Raw genomic sequence first — 23,004 nt, forward strand, 5'->3', positions numbered from 1 at the left:
AAAAAACTTTCTGTTCAAGCTAAAGGCAATGTAAATATATGTATTTATGTAGAAACATAAAATATTTTTAACCCTCCGTTTGCATTATGTTTTTTACTAACGCCATTTGCATGGTGACGCCTTTAAGTCCTGTAACATTTTTTTGTTAAACTCATCTAAAAAATCTGAAAAAATTCTGAGATACTCTAAAGAGATTATATTTTATGTTCCAATAGTTACTTTAGTTATTTATTAACAATTTTTTGCAATAACAATTTAAATTTGCCGAAATCGACAAAAAATGTAATTTCGTAAAAAAAATTCATAACTCAACAATATATTAACAAAAATTAACAAAAATATTTTCAGGTTTTTTTAGATAAAACTATTTTCTTAAAAAAAAAAGTTCTATATACTGATTTAAAAAAGTATAATTATTTAGATGATTGAAAATAAGAATGATTGAAATATATTTCTGGCATAGGTGTGTTCGAGGAGCTCATTATTAGTATTATTCAGCGTTACCGTGTCATTCTATCCTTGTCGTTTATCTAAGGAGCGAGAAAGATAGAAGAACGCGGTAGCATTAATAGCGAATCCTATGTCCATGGTTCCGCTCTACAATAGATGATTAAGGCTGGTTCTACAATACGTCGTTTGCCATAGTCGAATGTAGGAACGCAGTCGATGGTCCAATGAGAAGAACATATTTACGTAAAATAAACTGTCATTGGATCGTTGATTGTGTTCCAACATCCGACTCTGGCATACGACGTATTGTAGAATTGGTCTAAGATCGGTATTTTCGAAAATACATCTTTGTAAACGCGAAAATTATCTCAAAAAACTGTAAAATATTATCCCAGAATGTGTTCTAGATGCTAACACTATATGACATAAATAACTTGCAGTAAAACCGATTTTCGGCCCATGCGCGAGAAATCGACATTCTTACTACGCTAAGTTGGATTCAACGTTATAAACGCAATTTTGGGCTATTTAAAAATTATTCTCATAATTCTGGACGTGTTACTGAGAGAATAGAGTGACATTAGATGTTGGATAGATCCAACGTTATAGGCGCATCTTTGGAATATTGACAAATTATTTTCAAAATTCTGGGAGTGCTACTGAGGGAGTAGAGTGTCACTAACACACTTTGTCATCCAGAAGACGATGCAGAGCAAAATACGTACACTTGACGTATCTTTCAAAATTGAACTTTAACAACAGCGAAAATTACTTTAAAAGACTGTGAAAAATTACCCTAGAATATGCTCTACATGCTAAAACTGTATGACCTAACCTGCAGCATCATGACCGACTTTCAGCCCTTGCGCAGGATAGGGTGGGACCTGATTGACCACGATACGATTGGACACAGATTGTAATGATTAGTTCGACCTAGTAATTCACTAGATAATTCTTTTCATCGAATGGTGTGTCCAATCGTGGTCAATCGGGGTCCAATCGGCTCCCAATCGGGTCCCATCCGTGTTCTCTTCTCTGATTGGTGCCGCCATTAATTGGGCAACTTCCGCAAATGTGATATAGGCTGCGTTCCGTTTCACGCATTTATCTATAGTTCATGTTACGTATATTGTAGGCAATGCGCGCATAATGCGTGAAACGGAACGCAACCATATATAGGCCCGTTCTTTGTAACTGCACTGCTGAACTGGTGCAATAAGTAATAGCATGTTTGACTGGCTCTGGGTTAACCCACTCTGGGTTATTCAGCCTACGTTTATTGGTCGAACAAATACTTATAAGCTTTATGATTGGCTAGTAGAGACTTCATTAATCGCTCTCGGAGCGATGCAGAAGTTGCCCAATTAATGGCGGTTACCAAAAGTTGCCCAACTAATGGCGGACTTCCAGCGAATCCGCTCCACTCTGGCTGCGTTCCGAAATTCACTGCCAGTACTGAAAATCTATAGTTCATGTTACGTATACTATAGAATTTCAGTACTAGCAGTGAATTTCGGAACGCAGCTTCTGTCTAGATTCTCTCTGATCGTTACCACCGCGAAAATGCGCTTAACGAACGTAGTAAAGGCATACTTTGTTAGATAGCGTCTCGAAAATGCGCCTAGCTTTTGTCATTGAAATCAGACTGGTGGTCTCATGCTTCTCTCTGCTATCATGCAAGTTTTATGTGCTGATTGGTTGGTTCTATGACGCACTCTCTATTCCGCAACTTTTTTACTCTACATGTAATTTCACCCTTATTCGTATATTTGTTTAGAATTACAGCATTAAGCTTTAAACGTTAAAAAATTAACGCAGTCAAATATAAGAAGAATAATTGTAATCGATCAATTTCTTAGGACCGATTGTTCCAACCTCTTGGTAAGCTATTTGACAGTTAAATAATTTATCTCTCTTCGTTTTTTTTTCAAATTGGACAGAGACTGACAGATGATTTAATTGTTAAGTAGCTTACCAAATGGTTGGAATCGGCTTTAAGTCACTTATTGTAGATCGGAACTTAAGCTCGTCATCTTCAAGTGGTGCGAGTCAACGATAGTTCCATTCGCATCATTGAATGTCATTAGTACTGAAATTGATCAAATATCAAATAACTACGATATATTCAAAACCAATCGATGATTCTCGATGTTTTCAGGCTATAGTCGCTTGCGCGAGATCGATAATTTCCTTACAATTGCTTATTTGCACGTCGGCTTGTCTTCTCAACGTCGCCCGTCTCAACACGCGGCTTCGCCGATCTGTCTGCTCGGCGGTTTCAGTACATTGCCGCACACACAAGCGCATTTTGACGCATCGGGCGTACATGCGCACGCCAGACGGAGAGAGCACGAGAGCGAGAGACAGAGAGAGAGAGAGAGAGAAAGAGAGAGAGGCAAGTTGCGTCAAGTTACCGTGCGCTGTCATTTCGTTATTCCCCGGCGTTTCGTTATTCCTCGTGTATCAGTAGCGCATTTTGCGGCAGTGAGGTCCAGCCGGGCACGACGCGTGTTCAATTGAAAACCGTAGGAAATGGCGGACACAACTGTAGACGCTACGCGACGCTTAAACGTGAAAAAACAAACGCTGGACGACGCTTACGCGGCGCCCGCGAATTTCCTCGAGATCGACGTAATTAATCCAATCACACATGGTGTCGGCAAGAAACGGTACACGGATTACGAAGTTCGCATGAGGGTGAGTACGCATACACGCGCCCGATCGCTTATCTGTCTACCGCAGGGTGCTCGTTTCGCTTCAAATTATACTTCCAGCGTAACGTTCAACATATTGGACGTGCGAGCATTTGCGGAAATTTCCTTGCGCAATTTCGCACTCTCGTCCAGCCGCTCGACGGGACGGGCGTTCCTCACATCGCAACCGTAATTCGATTATATGTGCAATGATTAGGTGTATCGTGGGCAGTACCCGCTATCGGCACGCGCTGATAAAACGCTTGTTGCGTGCTCCGAAGCAAACAGTGTTTTTAAATTGTTTCGATATATCTTCATATTTCCCCTTTTTTCATGGTGGTTCAATTTGAGACGGTTTGACGGGCGGAAAGCCCGATAAAAGTCAAAAACATTCTCTATCTTCTGCATCCCGCGATTACGCTATGATATCCTATTTTACAGTAAAAAAGCTTCCCTCGAGTATGACATTTATATCATCAGCTGCTTTTCTATCATATCTGTATGATAAAACAGAAATACAGAATATGTACTTCCAAATTTTTGTAAACATCTCAAGCTTAACAAATCGGTAGCTCAAAATTATTTTGTAAAAAAAAGAGCTAAAGCATATCCCTTTGTGGAAATATCATCAAGTTAACATAATATAGGTGACAACTTATTATAGGCAATACATATATTTTCAAAAAAGTTTCAAAAAAGCATTTGGCTGAAACTAATAGTAAATAGGAAGTGTAATAGATTATATGTAACGATAATGCTGTAATCTATGTGATGTCTGCCCCAATTTAGTGGATACCCATAAAAATATTGCCTAATAGATTGGTTTAATATTTAAATTACTATTTCATATTATTAATGATATTAATATTTTAATTAAAATTAAATTAATATTCTTATATTAATCAACTCTCTTGCAGACAAACTTACCAGTCTTTAAAGTAAAGGACTCAACTGTGAGGAGACGATATAGTGATTTTGAGTGGCTGAGGAATGAATTAGAAAGAGACAGTAAGGTTAGTTAATAAATGAGGTATGCCATTTTCTGATAACATGGTGTATGGGCGATTTTATGTTGCTTTAAAAATGCTTAATATTAAAGTGCTTAATATATACTTTTTTATTAAAAGAATCTAAACAGTTTTGATTTACTTTTAACCCAAGAGATGAAATTTGTCAATTGTGTTAACAAAATTGCTTATACACCTTTATTAAATTCTCCTATAGCTTATTCCAGTACAAATATATAATATATAATGTTACTTAATCATATGTCTTCTATGAAATTATATAGATTGTAGTACCACCTTTACCAGGAAAAGCCTGGAAACGGCAAATGCCTTTCCGCGGGGATGACGGCATATTCGAGGAAGACTTTATTGAAGATCGAAGGAAAGGCTTGGAAGTTTTTGTTAACAAGTAAGCTTATCGCATATACATATGCGAGTGTAATCGATGTCTCAAAATGGCATGGCCATTTATAAGAAGTTTCATATCTCCTCTATCCTTTTCTGCACTATGAAATCATATATGCGTATGTATTAGTGTATTAAGAATCCTGGCTCCTCGCCGTGGCCATCTTGTTTTATGACGTCAAAAGAGCGAAGAAGTGTATGCCAAAAATTTCTACAAAGTAGAAGTTCAAAACAAAAAGATACGAATTCGAAACATGACGCTCGACTTGCATTCGATTTAAGCACATTCTTAAAATATTCTGAACTTTTCCTTTGCTCTGACAATCAATAACCATAAAATTAACCTTCCTTTTTAACCTACGTTTCCTCATTATTTTGTCGCGTCAATTTTAGTTATTTATTACTGTTATTTATTACTGTTCGAGCAAAAGGAAAGTGTTCGGGATATTTGAGAGATGCGCTTAATCGATTGCAAATGTCATTTTTTTAATATATATATATCTATTTTAAGAATTTTGAGCATATACATCCTCGCCGTGGCCATCTTGATTTATGACGTCAGAAGCGAGAAATATACACATAGTTGAGTCCATTAAAAATTTTTTTAAATTGACGTAACAAAATTATGAGAGAAGATTGCGTGTCGCGTTAATTTTACGGTTATTTATTGATTGTTCAAACAAAAGGGAAATCTTTGGACTATTTTAGTCTGCTTGATAGATGCAGGTGTTAATTTTATGGATATGATATGATTTTATGGATAGGTGTTAATTTTATGGATGGACTTTTATATTTCATCGTGTTTTTTAAGAATTTTTAACGCGTATTTTCTCACTTTTCTGACGTCATTAATCAAAAGTTCCGCGGCGATGAGCTAGGAACCTTAAACCCACAGTGACGACGTATACGCGTCATCGAAGGTCTTAGTGCTGAAAAGGATAAAGGAATATCCATTTACTCGACAGTTACTTTAACAGTTTAACAAATCGTCGAAACAGTTGAGTTGACACTACCGTTCACGAGTTAATTATACCTACGACGTACAAGGTCTACGATACTGACAGTCTATATTGCGCAACTATTTCAGAATAGCTGGACATCCTTTGGCACAGAACGAACGATGTTTACACATGTTTCTACAGGAAGCTGTAATAGACAAGAACTATGTACCTGGAAAAATACGTAATACATAAGTCGACGTAAGAAGTATCGCAAATACCTTTTCCACCAAGCCTTTTAATACATTCGTGAGATCACGTTTGATTGTATTGACATCTCATTTGGAAGTTACGGACGTCCCTCGATATTTTTGCAACAACTAAGCGAACTTCCAGTTGCTACGATTATCAGATCAGAACACGTATTTGGGGATATACACACACCTTTAGTTCACTCCGCAAATATGCTAATCTATGGTATAAATAATATATAGCTAAGCATCTTTATATGGAAAGAAGTACATAGAGTAAATTGGCAAAATCATTCTTACTTGTTAGTAGGTTGATTCTGTCTACTGTTATCATGATACTGTTTATAACAAAGGAGATAAGTAAAATAAAAAAAATGTTATCATTCGTAAATCATGTCGTGTGAAACGAACCCTTTGCAGCGCTATAATTCCAGTAATATAGCAAACAATCGTATTTGATATGTGAGCCGTTAGATGGAATAGTAGCATGAGTCATGAGTCAAAAACATGTCTGTATAAGCGGTAGAGTTCATTATTGGCGGTGCAATCGGCAAAGAGGTGATATTACGAAGAAATGAATGGAAAATATTTAATAAATTTGTTACGTAAATCGTTGTCGTCGAAAAAGTCAATTTTGCGAATTAATTAAATAACGATATTTTTCGCATTATTTCTTACAACACTACAAGTGTTGTCAAACACTTGAAATAAATCGGCAAATAAAAAAATTTATTTTAAAGCTGCCAGAGTACGAACTGAAATATTTTATTTATATGAATAAAAATGCTCTTAATGTTTCCCAAAAAATAGGTTGCAGCTTATTTTTGTTCAAGTGAAATCACTTTGCTTATGTCATCAATAACAGATCGTCCTGTATATCGCTTTGATGCATGATCAGCTTGGCACGATAGAGAGTTCTTGATTTCGCTGTATATAAAAATAATAAAAGAGAATGGCTTGCAACTACTGTTCCGCTCAATGGCTCTTGCGTCCGTGAATTTGCTCAAGGAAAATTGATTACATTGTAGACTAATAGTGGTCACGTTTTCTTTCTTCTTTATTATTGTATTATTATCTTGTTGTTATTTTTATTATTATTATTATCATTAATCTATGTTATCACTAGGCTAAGTAACTAACCTTTATGATTGTAAAGAACTATTTTATATATCCGCCAAACTTGTGTACACACATATGAAAGCGTACATGATACGACTAGCTCGTATCATCTCCAGTCTCTACTGTGCGGCATTCTTTCTACTGAATAGGTCGTGCAAATCTACAAATCAGATAATAAGAGATATGTTACGAAGCCATATTGAGTTTAAGTCGATACGTTAACCGAATTTAATCAGCTTAATGATAGCTTACCTGTAGTGAATCAATGTTTTAGACGAAAAGAGAAGTAATCGATTACGCAACTTTCATGCCTGCCTTGACAAAAATGCAACTTCGGAGCTTGTTTGATGCTTTATGAATCTCCTTGTTATATATATGACTTCTTGATTTTATATGTGTAGAATATCTAGTGTATTATTATTAATTAGTATCACATTATTATGATTATTATTATGATCATATCGTCATTGCCATCGTCATTATTATTATCGTGAACATCATTTTATTATCGTTATTGTATCTATTATTAAAATCAATAGTGAAATTATCAGTTGTACTTAGTGTCTCTTTTTCACTGCGACTTTGATCACGTTGCGCGTACACAAAGTTTCGATTTCATGTTGCAACACAAATTAAACTCACGACGTAATTTTTTCTTACTGAAAAGGCTTTACTCATAACACTGCAAAGACTTAATCACTTTGATCAACTGTCTAAGTCATTTAATTACATTCAACTACATTAATTACATTATTACAATAATAAATTTTGATTTGTCGCAGGGAAGATTCTCAAATGCTAGAATATATAAGTACTTTCAGATGATATGACCGCTATAATAATTTTACGTATTTAACATAAATATTCGTACATATTTACATTGAACAAAATTTGTCACTACGCAATAGCATTAATTTTTATACAGAAAAATCTTTTGCAAAGTATCTCAGCTTCAAACGTTCAAGTGTTTTTTCCTCCTGAGCTACTCTTTCTGTTTCTTATAAAAATTATCATATAAAGATTGTTCAGTCATATAGCTATCTGTTGTGAGAGAATTTTTTTATATATATATATTTATATTAATTATATATGTGTAAAATATGTCATTGTATTTTTATAAACCTATGAATGAAAGGTGTCAGAACAGAAATTCATAGCAGAATACAATCCCTACGTTTTACTGACTTGCGTTGCACAATAGAATCAATAATGCTGTAGTAGTAACCAGTTAGAGGTATACATCTTGTTTGGTTTTGATACATTTCTTGTTCTTGAAGTAATCACATATATACTTGCTCACACATTCTCGTTCTGAAATACATTAAAATGGAAGAATAGCGATGTCTCGTTGATCATACGAATGTATAATGTTTAAATTACGCCTGCGACTGATTATTTTTACTCACCAGGAAACGTATTTTTTATAATGAGCATATCTGCGATGTACTTTGCAACAACTTTGAAAAGTTGTCGGTTCTTAATTCTTCTCTTTTTGTAGAAAGGCATTAAGTACTTCACTATCCATGGTGCTATTCTTTCTTTACATGCCGACAAATGTTCTTCAATGCAGATTGGCGAGTCTGGCATCAACTCTTCTTCATCGAATTCTCCAAATAGTTGATGGAACGTCTCCTTTAACATTCCATGCTTTCGATAATTCGTCATTGATAATTCGGTCATTTTAGCTTTCAGTTTCGACATTTGGTGTACACGTTCCACAAGCCAGACAGCATTTATTCTCTCTCTCTGTTTCAAGTCTTTTATACCAGTCATTTCGTTCTCGTCGGATTCCTTTGGTATATTGGCTTCTTTATTTCGCAATTCCTTATAGCGGCTATAACTAACTTTACCCTCGCTTGTGCTTCTTTTCACTGCACTAGATGCATTATTAATTATATTCGATACTTTATTATTTTGCGATGTATCATGATAACTCGGATCCGTGGTAGTATTGCCACTTGAATATATTTCATTGATTTCCTTGTCAACATTAGCTCTACTAACACCGGAATACTTCTCTATTAATGTCGTAAGATCACTGCTGTCGTCACTTTCGCAAAACATATCTTCCATATGCTGTAATATCGAATCTTGGGAATTTTCATTTTCATTTCTGATTACGGATGCATCGACTATTATTTGAGAATTATTCATATTCTCACTTCTTTGACTAGCATCATCAAATACTTCTTTTACAATATCTTCTTCGTTTGTCTCTTGTAGATCCATTTTATCTTCAAAATTTTGCGCGACATTTTCATTTTCATCAAAACTACTAGAATTTACAATGGGTGATGTTGTTTGCAACATTTCCTCAGAGTTTGATGTAATACACACGCTTTGTATATTATCCGTTCCATGTGAATCCACCCATTTATCATCTGTTTGTACAGCAACATTAATTTTGTTCTTAGGTGTTTCTAAAATTACTAATAATTTTTTGTACACTTTATTCTTAGCAGTGTGTGATTTTATATCTGCAATCTGCAAAGATCAACAGCATTATAAATATAGTGAGAAAATGATATATTAGATAAAACTTAATATTCTTAATATTAACATAATATTTTTACCATTTTCAACATGCTTTTTCTATACAAAGTGGCTTCTAATGCCAATTGGATAGCATTTAGTTCCATCTGGTCTGCACATTTTTTTACCTCAACATTTGGTATATCTTCATTGTCCTTCTCATAACAAGTTGTATAATTATTAAGTAAACATTTGTGAAGATATGACAAATACACAGCACGAACCTATTAAATGATAGTTTATATACTAGTTGTTTGTAATGATTGTGTTCAGTGATACAATAAATAAAAATTATGTTTGCTTATGTTATTTGATATAAACCTATACAAAAGTAGAAATATTGCTACAAATATTTTTGTCAGAATATATAGTTTATATATGCACGTATTTTTATTTGCGTTAATATGCTAAATAGATATATTTTTAAATATTTTAGAAATATTTTTCCATACAATAATAACATTATATATAAAAAAAGTATGTACAAATATTTTTCTTCATTTACAATATATATTAAAATTCTTTAATATAGCCCTACTTATATATAAAACAATTTAATTTTAATTAACTTATTATTTTAATAAAAATAAATAAACAATAGAAGTGTTATATATTAAGTTATTTGTCACTTATTTCTTTAAAAAATTCAAATGTCATTTAAATCCAATTATAAACAACTAAATTAAAAATTGAGAGTCTAAAACACAATATCAATCACGGTAAAATCAGTGTCAAAACTTAAAATATGTAATATATGAATGTGTTAAGATTATGCATTTCTTCAAATTATAATATTTATATAGAAGTTAAGTTTAATGTGTGTACTTTTTTATTTGGGAAAAGAATAGTCAAATTGAAAAGAAACAATATATGTTGTGAAGAATATACAATGTGTACAAAGTTTAAAATGTACAAAAAATAAACATACCATTTCTGTGAGGTGTGCAGACTCATTGCTGGATGACAATGATCCATCATGTATAACAGTATTATCTATAGAAAGTAACGGCAAAGACATTGATAAGAGGCTGTTAATGCCATCCATATTGGTATCGCTCTCGTTGTCATTGCAAATATCCTCTTCTTTCTTCACAGTAAACCGCAGAGGAGCGTCGATACGATCCGTTGCCATCATTGCAGTAGGTGTTTTGTAAATATCGCCGAATCGTTAAATGTCACACACATATACAGACACATAATAGATCACCTGGAAAGAGTCTTCTATTAGATATTAAAATAATGACACATATTAAAGGTTCTGTTGTAATGACAAATAACTTATAACACCAATTCTCCCATTGTTCTTTCATAAAATACATAAAGCGATTGAACTAAACTATTACAATCTTTTATGCAACTAGCGTCATGACGCTACCGCTACCGCGTCGATTAAAGCCAGCGGCACACGATGCTTGTTTTCGTGCTGGATTACTTGCTGGATGAAAATACTCTATTCTGATTGGTCCGTTTTCAGAAATGCACCAATCAGAACAAAGTATTTCCATCTAGCAAGTAATCAAGCATGAAAACAAGCATCGTGTACCGTTGATTAGGCAGGTTAGAAGCTTGTATATTGGTCTGTTCTTTTCGGCTGCACTGCTGAACTGGTGCAATAAGTTAGAGTGAGACAAATATATTTTTTCTCACTCTAACTTATTGCACCAGTTCAGCAGTGCAGCCGAAAAGAACAGACCATATGTTTCAGAAAAACTGGCGCACACAGTTTAAATTTCTCGTTAGTATTAATTGGTCTGTTCTATGCTATTGCACTGGTGCAATAAGTTAAAGTGAGATATAGGTTGCTTTCCAACAAGAGACACAAGTCGACACAAGTATCATCCTATCTTTGGGTGCTTTCCAATTGCTTAACACATCTTGACACAAACGTACACAAACCAGTTTATTGGTCACATATTATCTAAAATTAAACTTTAAGAAATTGACCAATAGTTGAATTATAGATAAATAATCAATCATGATTGGACAATTTCTTACGGCTTAAAGCTTACTACATTTATTGTAGATTGGGACTTACAACCATCATAAACCGGCCTTCTCTTACAAAAAAAATATGAAAAAATTCTCAATTTTGGGTGTTAACACTCAAATTTATAACGTTCGACTGGCTTGAGTTAATCGCTCCGGGAACGATTATTGACGCCATAAGTCTCTATTAGCTAATCATAAAGCTTATAAGTACTTGTTTGACCAATAAACGTATACTGAATAACCCAGAGTGGGTTAACCCAGGGGTACTATTCCGTTTCCGCATCCCGACAGTTGTCGAATCGGTAAGCGTCGTTGCGCAGCTTTTTTATACCGTGGAAAACTGCGCAACGACACCTACTGATCCGATAACTATCGGAACCACGGTAACGGAATAGCAGCCCAGAGCCAGTCGAACATGCTATTAGGTGTTTATTCCCAGTTTTTGGGTGTTTACACTCAAAATTGAGAGTTTTTTCATATTTTTTTCGTAAAAGTTAAACCAGCAACACACGGTGCTTGTTTTTGTGCTGAATTGCTTGCTGGATGGAAATACTCTGTTCTGATTGGTACATTTCTGAAGATGATTAGAAATGCACCAATCAAAACAGAGTATTTCCATCAAAGTTTGATAATCAAAATCTAATCTTCAAACCGCAATCCTCAATTTCCAATCTTTAAAGGCCAAATTACACTAGCGATTGGCGATTGACGATTGACAATTAAAGATTAGGTTTTAACGAATCAACAAGCTTTAGCTTTGGCTTGCTTTGTTCCAATTGGTCAAGTTTCAATCTTCAATCGTCAATCATCTATCGCCAATCGTTAAGTCTGTATCAGACTATAGATTAGGATTGAGATTGAATTGAAATTTAGCCAATCAGAGCAAAATTCACTAAGCTCAAGTTTGGTGAATTTTGCTTTGATTGGCCAATTTTCAATTCAATCTCAATCTTAATCTTTAGTCTGATACGGGCTTTAGTGTGATTTGGCCTTAAAGCTGGTTTATGATTGCCGAAATCCGTTAATTTATACCGGAACCATAAAAAATTGACCGATCACAATCGATTATTCTTCTATAATTCGAGTATAATTGGTCAATTTTTATGGTTCTGACATAAGTTAACGGATTACGACCATTATAAGCCAGTATTTAGTCTGATACGAGCTTAAAGCCCGTATCAAACTATAGATTAGGATTGAGATTGAATTGAAATTTAGCCAATCAGAACAAAATTCACTAAGTTTAAGTTTGGTGAACTTTGCTCTGATTGGTCAATTTTCAATTCAATCTCAATCTTAATCCGTAGTCTGATACGGGCTTGACACAATTTGGTGAAGATTACAAAAGTAAACACATTTACAATTTGTAAATTGATCAATATTTAGTGAATAAGTTTATTTTTGCAATTTTTATCACATTAATCAATATCTATATATCATTGAATTTCGTAGTAAGAATCTAATGTAAATTTATTTGTATTACATTTATTAATTGAACTTATAGAAAATGGCATTACGTTCCATCTTTTCACAAGGAATTTGACAATGTCCTATATTTCAATGACATACATACTTTACTAGAAACTGAGAGTTGCATGCGCACGCGTGGCGCTATTTTCTTTTACTTTTTGTCCCCCAATTTTGCCGTCTGATTGGCCTCCATTTCCTTCGCCGAGTCGCTGAGAGGTGAACGCCAACAGTGAATGCTACTCAAGAAGAATTAGAAAGGATTGAATTGAACCACACGTTGTCTCACGATTTTGATTTTGTAATAGGTACGTTTCAGTATACTTTATCAGTAATATTTTCGTTGTAACACATTTTTTTACAAAAATTCTTCTTTAACAATCATCAAAGTAGTAATGAAATATATCTACTTTGAAATATACTTTAACTCTCATAAAATGATAGGTTAATGTCGCGTGGCACTAACAGCTTTTATACTTGTAACAGTTCAAACCTAGTTAAAATCTCAAATTAACGCATTATTTATATATTTTGAGATTTATTCGAACAAAAATGTAAAAAGACGTTGCAAAAGGTACAATAATTTCTATGTAGGATAATTAACAATATACTCGGCTTGGTTAGGTCACGTGTTCATGAATTATTTTGGGAAAAAACTTGTAAATTAATGCAAAAACCACTTTACTCTTTTTTTCTATATCAGACATCTTTTGCATACCTTATGTATTTGAAGCTGTAGAAATTTAAACTGTTAGAAAAAATTGTCTTATGATTGTTATACGTTATCGTTTCAAGTTATTAAGAAAGTAATCACTTTTAAGTGTGTATGCAACATTTGACTTCTTCTTTGTAAATAGACAATTCAATTGCGTTCTAGATTTTAAGTTTATTGAGATTGAAATTAATAGCAATGAAAGGGTTAATTATTATTACCCTTCCATAGATGAAAATATTACAAGAAATATATGTAACATTTAATATATTGATGTATGTGTTACAGTTTAATAAAGTTAATCCTCTATCATCATGCCGCCAAAAAAGTCGATGGAGGAAACAGATCGCTTGACCCGTATAGCAATTGTAAATTCGGATAAATGCAAACCTAAACGGTGTAGGCAAGAATGCAAGAGATCATGTCCAGTGGTACGAATGGGAAAACTCTGTATAGAAGTTAACCCAAACAGTAAGATAGCGTCCATCTCAGAGGAGCTATGTATTGGATGTGGTATCTGTGTTAAGGTATGGTAACGAGGTCATGTTACATAATAACATATGATATAATATATAATAGCGTGTATAATAATGTGCGATTATTTGCACATTTTTGTATATATATATATATATATTGCAACTATGTATATATATATATTGCAATATATATATATATATATATGCAATTTTTACCACATTAATCAATATCTATATATCATTGAATTTCGTAGTAAGAATCTAATGTAAATTTATTTATATTACATTTATTAATTGAACTTATAGAAAATGGCATTATGTTCCAACATAAAAATTGCATATATATATATTGCAATATATATATATAGCTAGAGAAAATCAGTTAAAAAAAAAATATATATATATATATATAAGGGTTTTATTGATCCCCTATGGGGTTACAATTACACAACTTCTTATATTCTACTCTTTTTTTTCTTGCACGCTCCTATCTATTTGCATATTTTTATATTAAAGTATCATTTGCAAAGTATCATTTGTACATATTGACCTAAATCAGAACTCTACGTGCAACTTACGAACCGCTTAAGACTCAGGATATGATTGTAAACATATGTTTCTAGAAGCTAGAGAAAATCAGTCGAAATACGTGTGCTGAGCTCTGATCTAAACTATTGAGTCATAAGCAGATTAATGAAAAATTAAAATAATACATATATACATTTATTTTGCTGAATACTATAGAAGGAATCAATAAGTTGCCTATCAGAGAAATGTTTATATACAATAATTAGGTTTGTTTATTTCTGAAGAATTTCTGATTTAGTGCACACTGGTGCAATAAATTAGAATGCAAGAAAGTATACTTGTTTCATTCTAGTTCATCACATTAATTTAGAATTTCTTCAAAAAAGAATAGATATATTAATTAAAATGTATACCGTACTTATTGTCATCTTTTAATAACAATGTTAATAATCAGTAATAATAAAAACAGTAATAACAAAAAAATAAAAAATAATGTTAATAATAAAAATATAACTAGTACTAGCAAAAGTTTTTTTTGCAGAAATGTCCATTTGAGGCAATATCTATCATTAATCTTCCTAGCAATTTGGAAAAGGAAACAACGCATCGCTACTCAAAAAACTCGTTTAAACTACATAGACTTCCAATCCCACGTCCTGGTGAAGTTCTCGGGCTCGTGGGAACTAACGGAATTGGTAAATCGACTGCCCTTAAAATTTTAGCTGGCAAGCAAAAGCCAAACTTGGGTAGATTTTCCGTAAGTAAAAAGTTCTCGGTACAATTAATAAATTACATATCCATATGCGCGCGCAAACATAGTCTTTGATTAGTTAATGAAATGAATGATATATGATTCTTTTCGTTTGAATAGGATCCGCCGGATTGGACAGAAATTTTGAGTCACTTCAGAGGTAGTGAGTTGCAGAATTATTTTACCAAGATCTTGGAAGATGATCTAAAAGCACTTATCAAGCCTCAGTATGTCGACCAGATTCCTAAAGCAGTAAAGGGCACTGTGCAACAACTCCTAGATAAAAAAGATGAATGCAAGAATCAAATGATAATCTGTGAAATGCTTGGTAAACATTGAATTTGTAGAAGTCTACATGTGTGCGTGTGTGTGTGCGTGCATGCGTGCGTGTACGTGCGCGCGTGTGTGTGTGTGTATATAATACTTCTTCACCAACGAACATTTCTTTTAGATCTGTTACATATACGCGATCGAGGTATCGAAGCACTTTCTGGTGGTGAATTACAGCGATTTGCCTGTGCGATGGTATGCATTCAAAATGGAGATATTTTTATGTTTGACGAGCCCTCCTCGTATCTAGATGTCAAACAGCGTCTTAATGCTGCTGTAACTATCAGATCTCTTATTCATCCAGACAAGTAAGCATTAATTTCGTAAAAGGCTCGTGACCAATTAATGATACATTCAGTATATTGACTATCTCGATGTGACAGATTTATAATCGTGGTGGAACACGATTTGTCGGTTTTGGACTATCTGTCTGATTTTATTTGTTGCCTATATGGCGTGCCCGGAGCATATGGAGTCGTTACTATGCCGTTTTCCGTAAGAGAAGGAATAAATATTTTCCTCGACGGATTCGTTCCCACGGAAAATTTGCGTTTTCGAGAGGAATCTCTTGTCTTTAAAGTGGCAGAGAGCGCAACCGAAGAGGAAGTTAAACGTATGAATCACTACGAATATCCCGCAATGACGAAGACCATGGGCTCATTTAAGTTGTGTGTCGAGAAAGGTCAATTTACCGACTCGGAAATACTTGTACTGCTAGGAGAAAATGGAACCGGTAAAACGACTTTCATTCGAATGTTGGCTGGTAACTTACCGCCGGATGATGGATCAGGTAAGTTCACATATAAATCTAGAGTTGTATAGAGAGTTTCGTTATATAATTAATAAGAATAATGAGGTAATCACATTATCTGAAAACATAAATTGTGATGTAAAATATCGTTGCATTTTTGCAGAAAGTATTCCTCAGCTTCATATAAGTTATAAACCGCAGAAAATAAGCCCCAAGTCTCAAGGTATCGTTAGACAGTTGTTGCACGAAAAGATCAGAGACGCATACGTACATCCGCAATTCGTAACCGATGTGATGAAGCCTCTGAAGATAGACGATATTATGGATCAAGAGGTACAGAATCTCTCCGGAGGCGAGTTACAACGTGTTGCTTTAGCTCTTTGTTTGGGAAAGCCCGCTGATGTTTATCTGATCGACGAACCATCAGCATATTTGGATTCTGAGCAACGTTTAGTCGCTGCGAAAGTTATCAAAAGGTATTCAATTTTTTACCCATATTCGATCAATAAAAATAATGAGTCAATCAAAGTTAATACGCGGTGATAACATATGACTTCAAATTACTAGTAAATTACTAGGAAAGTAAAAATTTTCAAGACGCATGTACGCAACATTTTTTATATCTTAATCTATTCTATTTGCAACATTTCAAATTGAATAAAAATACAAGAAAAGAAAACAGATAAAGGGTTGATTAAGCAATGGTATAACTATTTACATTTCAGGTTTATATTGCACGCGAAGAAAACGGGATTCGTCGTAGAGCACGATTTTATAATGGCAACGTACCTAGCCGATCGTGTGATAGTATTTTCCGGTACGCCGTCTCTAGCGACTACCGCGCATAGTCCTCAGTCTTTATTGAATGGTATGAATAGATTTTTGGAATTATTAGGCATCACCTTCAGAAGAGATCCGAATAACTTCCGACCGAGAATCAATAAGAATCAATCGGTGAAGGTACGTGTAATCTCTGCTAATTTCTAAATTTGCTCTTCAAGCAGAATAAGGTTCCATTATAAGTTCGGTTTTAAGGGCTGTAAAAGTATAAGACTATGTGTAACAGAATCCCTCTCTAATAACATTCAAACTGTTCATTCTCCGCCATTTGCATGTGTAAACACAAGCACATAGGCGCGTGGAACTGTGATCAAGAGTATTAGTGGGTTTGTTTTTTTTAGCTAAATTGTCTTATGCAATAAGAACTGCTGCAGTAAGTTAGAGTGAAACAAAATATATTTGTCTCATCTTAACTTATTACACCAGTGTACACAAGTTCAGTTAAAAATAACAGACCTAGTATGAGTCTAGTAAACAGTAATATGACGGGGACTCTGTACTATTTTATGCTCTTCTCTAGCTTAACCTAGGAGCAACTTTAAAAATCTTAAGGTCATTTTTGTTTCAAGATATTCAATATGGCAATAGTTATTGACTGTACTATATTTCAATACGTGTACCTGAAATTGTTATGTCTTAACAATCCAGAACAAAGCTTTTTAGTCAATTTTTTTTTTGTAGGATCTGGAACAGAAGAAGGCCGGACAATATTTCTTCCTGGAGGAATAAGATGCACAATATTGTGCAACGTACATATAATACGTTAGCGAGTTTTTGTAAATCTTTATACTTTTTAAATGCCGGGAATGGACTTTTTACGATATAATATCGTGTATATCGTAAGATATATCAGCGCTATCTATTCCGTAATTATTTTGGATATTATTCAACAAAACTTGTAAACGATACTTCCACGGTAAAATTATCGTTATTTTACTGCACGAGTGAAGCAAATTGTGTAGCTATGCATACCTGCCGCATATTGGAACTAATAAATTAGGTGAATCGTGTACAGAAGAATCGAAAACGCACTGCAGGCATTGGTTTCGTGCATTTACTAGCTATTTATATAATTTGTGTATATTCGATGTGTGACATAAGAAAATCTCAATATTACAAACACATTTACATGTACGTTCAATGAAATAATATTAAATCGCAAATCATGCGCGAATGAGTTATTGAATAAATTATTTCATTTTGGATTAAAAGAGGAGGAACGATATACGATATATACGTCTATATGGATAAAAACTATAAAACCAAACTTTTATGAGTAATAAGGCCACTAAGAACTAAGTGCTGATCACAAAAAATTGGAGAATTAGGCTCGGTTTCTTGGTGGAAAGTGATTCTTTGCGTACGTTAATAAAAGACCGTAGGCTTGTTCTTTTTTCGCTGCACTGCTGAACAATAAGTTAAAGCGAGACACATATATGTTTTTTCACTTTAACTTATTGCACTAGTGCAGTAGTGCAGCGAAAAAGAACAAGCCTCGTAAATCCTATTCGGCGTTTACACTACATGTTACAAATGTTATTACCCTCCCCCATTATATTTGCACGAACATCAGCATTTAGCTCTTAGTGCCCTTATTACTATCATAAAAGTTTAGTTTTACCATCAGAGTTCTAAAGATATGTGTTTAAAAACTATAAAAATACAGTTTCTTCTTCACTATTTTCTTTCTATTTCAGTATTCACTCTGGATTAATACCATTCTTTTTCTTTTTATTATTTTTTACTCGACTGTTTTTTTTTACTAATATATCATTTGACTAAAGGTTACATTTAGTTTCTTTTTTTTCAGATTTCTCGAATTTATAGATAATAAAGATCAAACGATGTTACACATGATACAATTATCGTGCAGAATAGTGCATTAAAACTTCATACAGATTTTATCAATTGTATTCAAAGGTTGTATTTAATGCGATCGTATTTACAATAAGAATTATCAGTAGGCAAATTTCTTGTTTATTTCGCAAAACGTTGATTTTTTTGTAAACTTGTCTTTTATAAAATGTCAGCATTTTTTTTTTTGTTATCTCTTGTAAGAACGTAATCTCTCAAGGCCACCAATTTTATGAAAACATGCTTTTCATATCATCTAATGATAGGTTTCCGAAGAGCAGTTACTCTAGATAACGAAAAATGATAAGGCAATAGTATTTGCAATAAGTGTTATTAATGAGCAAATTATTTCGCAAAATGTTAGTTTTTTTTAACCTGTCTTTTATGAAATGTTAGCGTTTTTTTTTTTGTAATTTCTCGTAGGAACGTAATCTCTCAAGACCACCAATTTTATGAAAACATGCTTTTCATCTAATGATAGGTTTCCGAAGAGTAGTTACTCTAGATAACGAAAAATGATACTTAATTACAGAATATTGAAGCTATTTTTATGTTGTAGATATCCTATTATTAAATAAATTTACGAATTATTGAATAAATTATTTCGTTCTGGACTGAAGGAGGAGGAGGAATATATGTATTATTTTTCAAACGATACAATTTTATCAATATTATTTTACCGATATTATTTATGGTCTCAATAAATGCTATACCATCGATATATCGATGATAACTACCCACACAGCATAAGTGTCCAAAATCGAGTCATAAGATGTCTTTAGGACGTCTTTAAGACATCTTAAAAATATTATCTTTATATATAAAATATTATCTTTATAATATTTATTTAAAAATATTATCTTTATGATATTGTCTTCAAGATAATACCTTATAAACTTGTCTTAAAGATGTCTTAAAAACGTCTTATGATCCGATTTTGGATATTGTGTTTAAGTAAAGACTTGGTTGGCCGCATTCGTTTCTAACTACACTTCTCCCATGATTATTGATCAATCGAAAAAGCGTGTTTAAAGCGTTTAAAGAAGTGACATTTTGACAGATCAACGTGTCGTACGTGTCAAATAATAAAAAAAATATGTATATTGTCATAATTATTATATAATTAATTATATATGAACTAATTTTTAACTAGAAAAATAAATTACATGGTATTAATCCTTAATATATCAAGGAGAATCCTCTGAGGACCCTAGAGGGTAATTTTAGTGCATTGTTGTAATTATAACATCTATCTTTCTAATAATTTTTGTGTGTGTCCAACGTCGACTTGGAATTAAAGATTAAGAAGATTGAAAAGATTGAGATGCTCCACACATAGTTTTGTATACTTGAAGCCGCAAAGTGTTAAATTCGTTAGAATCTGACGATATTGTCTAGGTGGCAATTTGACAAATCTAATAAAGTTTAATGAAGCAAAACCAATCTATACGACGTGATGAAAAGCTGCTATAATTGTGTGGAAAATACAAAACGAAGTACAAATATTTCAAACGGTAGTTTTATGTCAATATCAACATTAAAGTCGATATTAATATCTTTTTAAAATAAATCATCTCGATTTACACTTTAATTTTTAATGTAAACGCAAAAAGAAATTATGTCTTTTCTTTTTAGATAGATCATTATTTTTTCGTAAGTGTTATCTTTTATAATATACACGATAAAATATTCGGAATGTGCTCTGTTATTATTGAATTTTAACAATATATCTTAAACGTGAGAATTAGTGTTATTGGTGTACTTTACATTAGTCTAACATATACAATAAACATTCAAAACTATTGAAATAGAGATATGACTTGCACAAATAGGTTTTAAAATAAAATGTTAATTGCACCAATTACGGACAAATAGCAGAGCTGATAAGAACTGTGTACACAAAAACTGAAGTCTACCGAAAATTAAGTTCTCAAGTAAAAAAACTTGTCAAATTATGTTGTCAAATTTATTCAATAATTGTCAAATTTATTCAATAATTCGTAAATTTATTTAATAATAAGATATCTACAACATAAAAATAGCTTCAATATTCTGTAATTAAGTATCATTTTTCGTTATCTAGAGTAACTGCTCTTCGGAAACCTATCATTAGATGATACGAAAAGCATATTTTCATAAAATTGGTGGTCTTGAGAGAGACAAAAGTAGTAAAAGCAACTACATATTAGAACTGTGTTTAAAAAACGCCAGTACGTGAGTCTGTAAGCATGTAACGCACGCAATTGCAAGCATACGATATTTGCCATTTTATTACAGTATGCGACCACGCGCAGAAACGTGTGTATTTGTGTTAATTTTTTTTATATATTCGGACATACAATTTTGTAAAGGTAACCACTTAAATTTATTAAATAAAACTATACCGGTGACTGAAACATTAAGGCTCCTGGGGAATCGCATCATCCATCTCTTTTTAATGACGTCAGAAGCGAGAAAACGCATGCTAAAAATTCTTGCAAAACACGTCGAGATAAACAGATGTATTCACAAAACGACATTTGCGATCGATTAAATACACCTCTAAAATACTCCGTACACATTCCTTTTATTCTAAAAATCAATAAATAATCGGAAAATTAATATGACAAGATAATGAGGAAATTAGTTTAGAAAAGACGATTGCACGTCACATTTATTTTATAATTATTTGTTGATTGTTAGAACAAAAGGAAAGTGTACGGAGTATTTTAGAGATGTACTTAATCGATCGCAAATATCGTTTTGTGGATATATCTGTTTATTTCGACGTACTTTGCAGGAATTTTTAGCATGCGTTTTCTCGCTTCTGACGTCATTAAAAAGAGATGGATGATGCGACTCCTTAGGAGCATTAATAAGAAATTTGGGGCAGAAGTCTGCGATAAATTTGTTTCTAGAAAACTTATTCAACACAATCATAAAATACAGAAAGAACTTAAAGAGACGTTGAATATGAACATGAGCTTCTATAATTTTCTTTTACTCGATTACTTTTATTCGTTTTTTTTTCTTCACTAAAACGAATCATCTCGACTTATACTTTAATTTTTTATGTAAACACAAAGAGAAATTATGTCTTTTCTTTTTAGGTAAATCATTGTGTTTTGTAAGTGTTACATTTTATAATATACACGATAAGATATTCGTGATATATAGTTTGAATGAATGTTATGTTTATTTCGTTTCCTTGTGAGGTTCTCGAGCTCATAAATAATACAGATCCAATGACTACGTAGTATAATTATACGGGATACCGAGTGCATTGAAAATTCATTCGATTTTATCAACTGTATCCAAATGTTTTTGCGATTGTATCCGATAAAGAGTTACTGATAGGCAAATTCCTTGTTTCGCAAAACATCAGCGTATTCTTTTCAAGTGCAAACATAATTTCAAGGCCGCCAATAATGACATGAAAATTCGTATGTTTTCGGCATCATAATGGTAGATATTCTTAACGCGAGAGTTTCATTTCAGCATACTGAATTAGTTTTTGAATGTAAAATTCGTTTCTAATTTATATATAATATACATGTTTGCAATTGCAACTCAAATATCTTAGAATTTCAACGTCTTAATATCTCTATTCACATAGAAAACAGTATAAATAGGATCGCAATTTAAGATACTCAACGATCAATACAAAACGAAGTACAAATATTTCAAACGGTAGTTTTATGTCAATATCAACATTAAAGTCGATATTAATATCTTTTTAAAATAAATCATCTCGATTTACACTTTAATTTTTAATGTAAACGCAAAAAGAAATTATGTCTTTTCTTTTTAGATAGATCATTATTTTTTCGTAAGTGTTATCTTTTATAATATACACGATAAAATATTCGGAATGTGCTCTGTTATTATTGAATTTTAACAATATATCTTAAACGTGAGAATTAGTGTTATTG

The 23,004-nt window shown here is 32.9% G+C and overlaps 4 protein-coding genes across 10 annotated transcripts in view; 3 read left to right on the forward strand and 1 right to left on the reverse strand.

Moving 5' to 3' along the window:
* The first annotated feature begins 2,711 nt into the window (after positions 1-2,711).
* LOC116842438 (sorting nexin-12) lies at positions 2,712-7,060 on the forward strand. 2 transcript variants are annotated; one of them, XM_032811679.1, is made up of 4 exons: positions 2,712-3,147; positions 4,061-4,156; positions 4,435-4,559; positions 5,648-6,135. In XM_032811679.1, the coding sequence occupies exons 1-4, from the start codon at positions 2,983-2,985 to the stop codon at positions 5,739-5,741; spliced, it is 480 nt and encodes a 159-aa protein (XP_032667570.1). In that variant the 5' UTR covers positions 2,712-2,982; the 3' UTR covers positions 5,742-6,135. The 2 variants fall into 2 exon arrangements, with proteins under 2 accessions (XP_032667570.1, XP_032667569.1); XM_032811678.1 differs by having other exon boundaries at positions 2,722-3,147; positions 5,643-7,060.
* On the reverse strand, positions 4,321-10,955 carry LOC116842437. 5 transcript variants are annotated; one of them, XR_004377724.1, is made up of 7 exons: positions 10,324-10,811; positions 9,437-9,619; positions 8,270-9,347; positions 8,038-8,174; positions 7,116-7,269; positions 5,775-7,023; positions 4,321-5,701 (listed from the first exon to the last, which is right to left on the reverse strand). XR_004377724.1 is itself a non-coding variant. In XM_032811676.1 (5 exons), the coding sequence occupies exons 2-5, from the start codon at positions 10,528-10,530 to the stop codon at positions 8,092-8,094; spliced, it is 1,551 nt and encodes a 516-aa protein (XP_032667567.1). In that variant the 5' UTR covers positions 10,531-10,602; positions 10,939-10,955; the 3' UTR covers positions 7,569-8,091. The 5 variants fall into 5 exon arrangements, 4 of the variants coding, with proteins under 4 accessions (XP_032667567.1, XP_032667565.1, XP_032667566.1 ...); XM_032811676.1 differs by lacking the exons at positions 4,321-5,701; positions 5,775-7,023; positions 7,116-7,269 and adding an exon at positions 10,939-10,955 and having other exon boundaries at positions 7,569-8,174; positions 10,324-10,602; XM_032811674.1 differs by lacking the exons at positions 4,321-5,701; positions 5,775-7,023; positions 7,116-7,269 and having other exon boundaries at positions 7,569-8,174; positions 10,324-10,602; positions 10,739-10,899.
* Positions 10,956-12,990: 2,035 nt separating this feature from the next.
* On the forward strand, positions 12,991-18,429 carry LOC116842411 (ATP-binding cassette sub-family E member 1). The gene is made up of 9 exons (XM_032811607.1): positions 12,991-13,159; positions 13,852-14,090; positions 15,109-15,324; positions 15,439-15,646; positions 15,770-15,956; positions 16,032-16,438; positions 16,563-16,875; positions 17,125-17,359; positions 17,921-18,429. The coding sequence occupies exons 2-9, from the start codon at positions 13,878-13,880 to the stop codon at positions 17,966-17,968; spliced, it is 1,827 nt and encodes a 608-aa protein (XP_032667498.1). The 5' UTR covers positions 12,991-13,159; positions 13,852-13,877; the 3' UTR covers positions 17,969-18,429.
* A 1,422-nt stretch (positions 18,430-19,851) lies between these two features.
* Positions 19,852-23,004, forward strand: part of LOC116842410 (laccase-5-like) — a 15,787-nt gene continuing 12,634 nt past the window's right edge. For both annotated transcript variants that reach the window (XM_032811605.1, XM_032811606.1), the window contains exon 1: positions 19,852-21,444. In XM_032811605.1, the coding sequence (XP_032667496.1) occupies positions 21,372-21,444 (73 nt within the window). In that variant the 5' untranslated portion in view covers positions 19,852-21,371. The remainder of the gene's footprint in view (positions 21,445-23,004) is intronic.

The sequence above is a fragment of the Odontomachus brunneus genome, unplaced genomic scaffold, assembly GCF_010583005.1.
Source record: "Odontomachus brunneus isolate Ranch 3 - 2012 unplaced genomic scaffold, Obru_v1 Obru_scaffold_025, whole genome shotgun sequence".
Lineage (NCBI taxonomy): Eukaryota > Metazoa > Arthropoda > Insecta > Hymenoptera > Formicidae > Odontomachus > Odontomachus brunneus.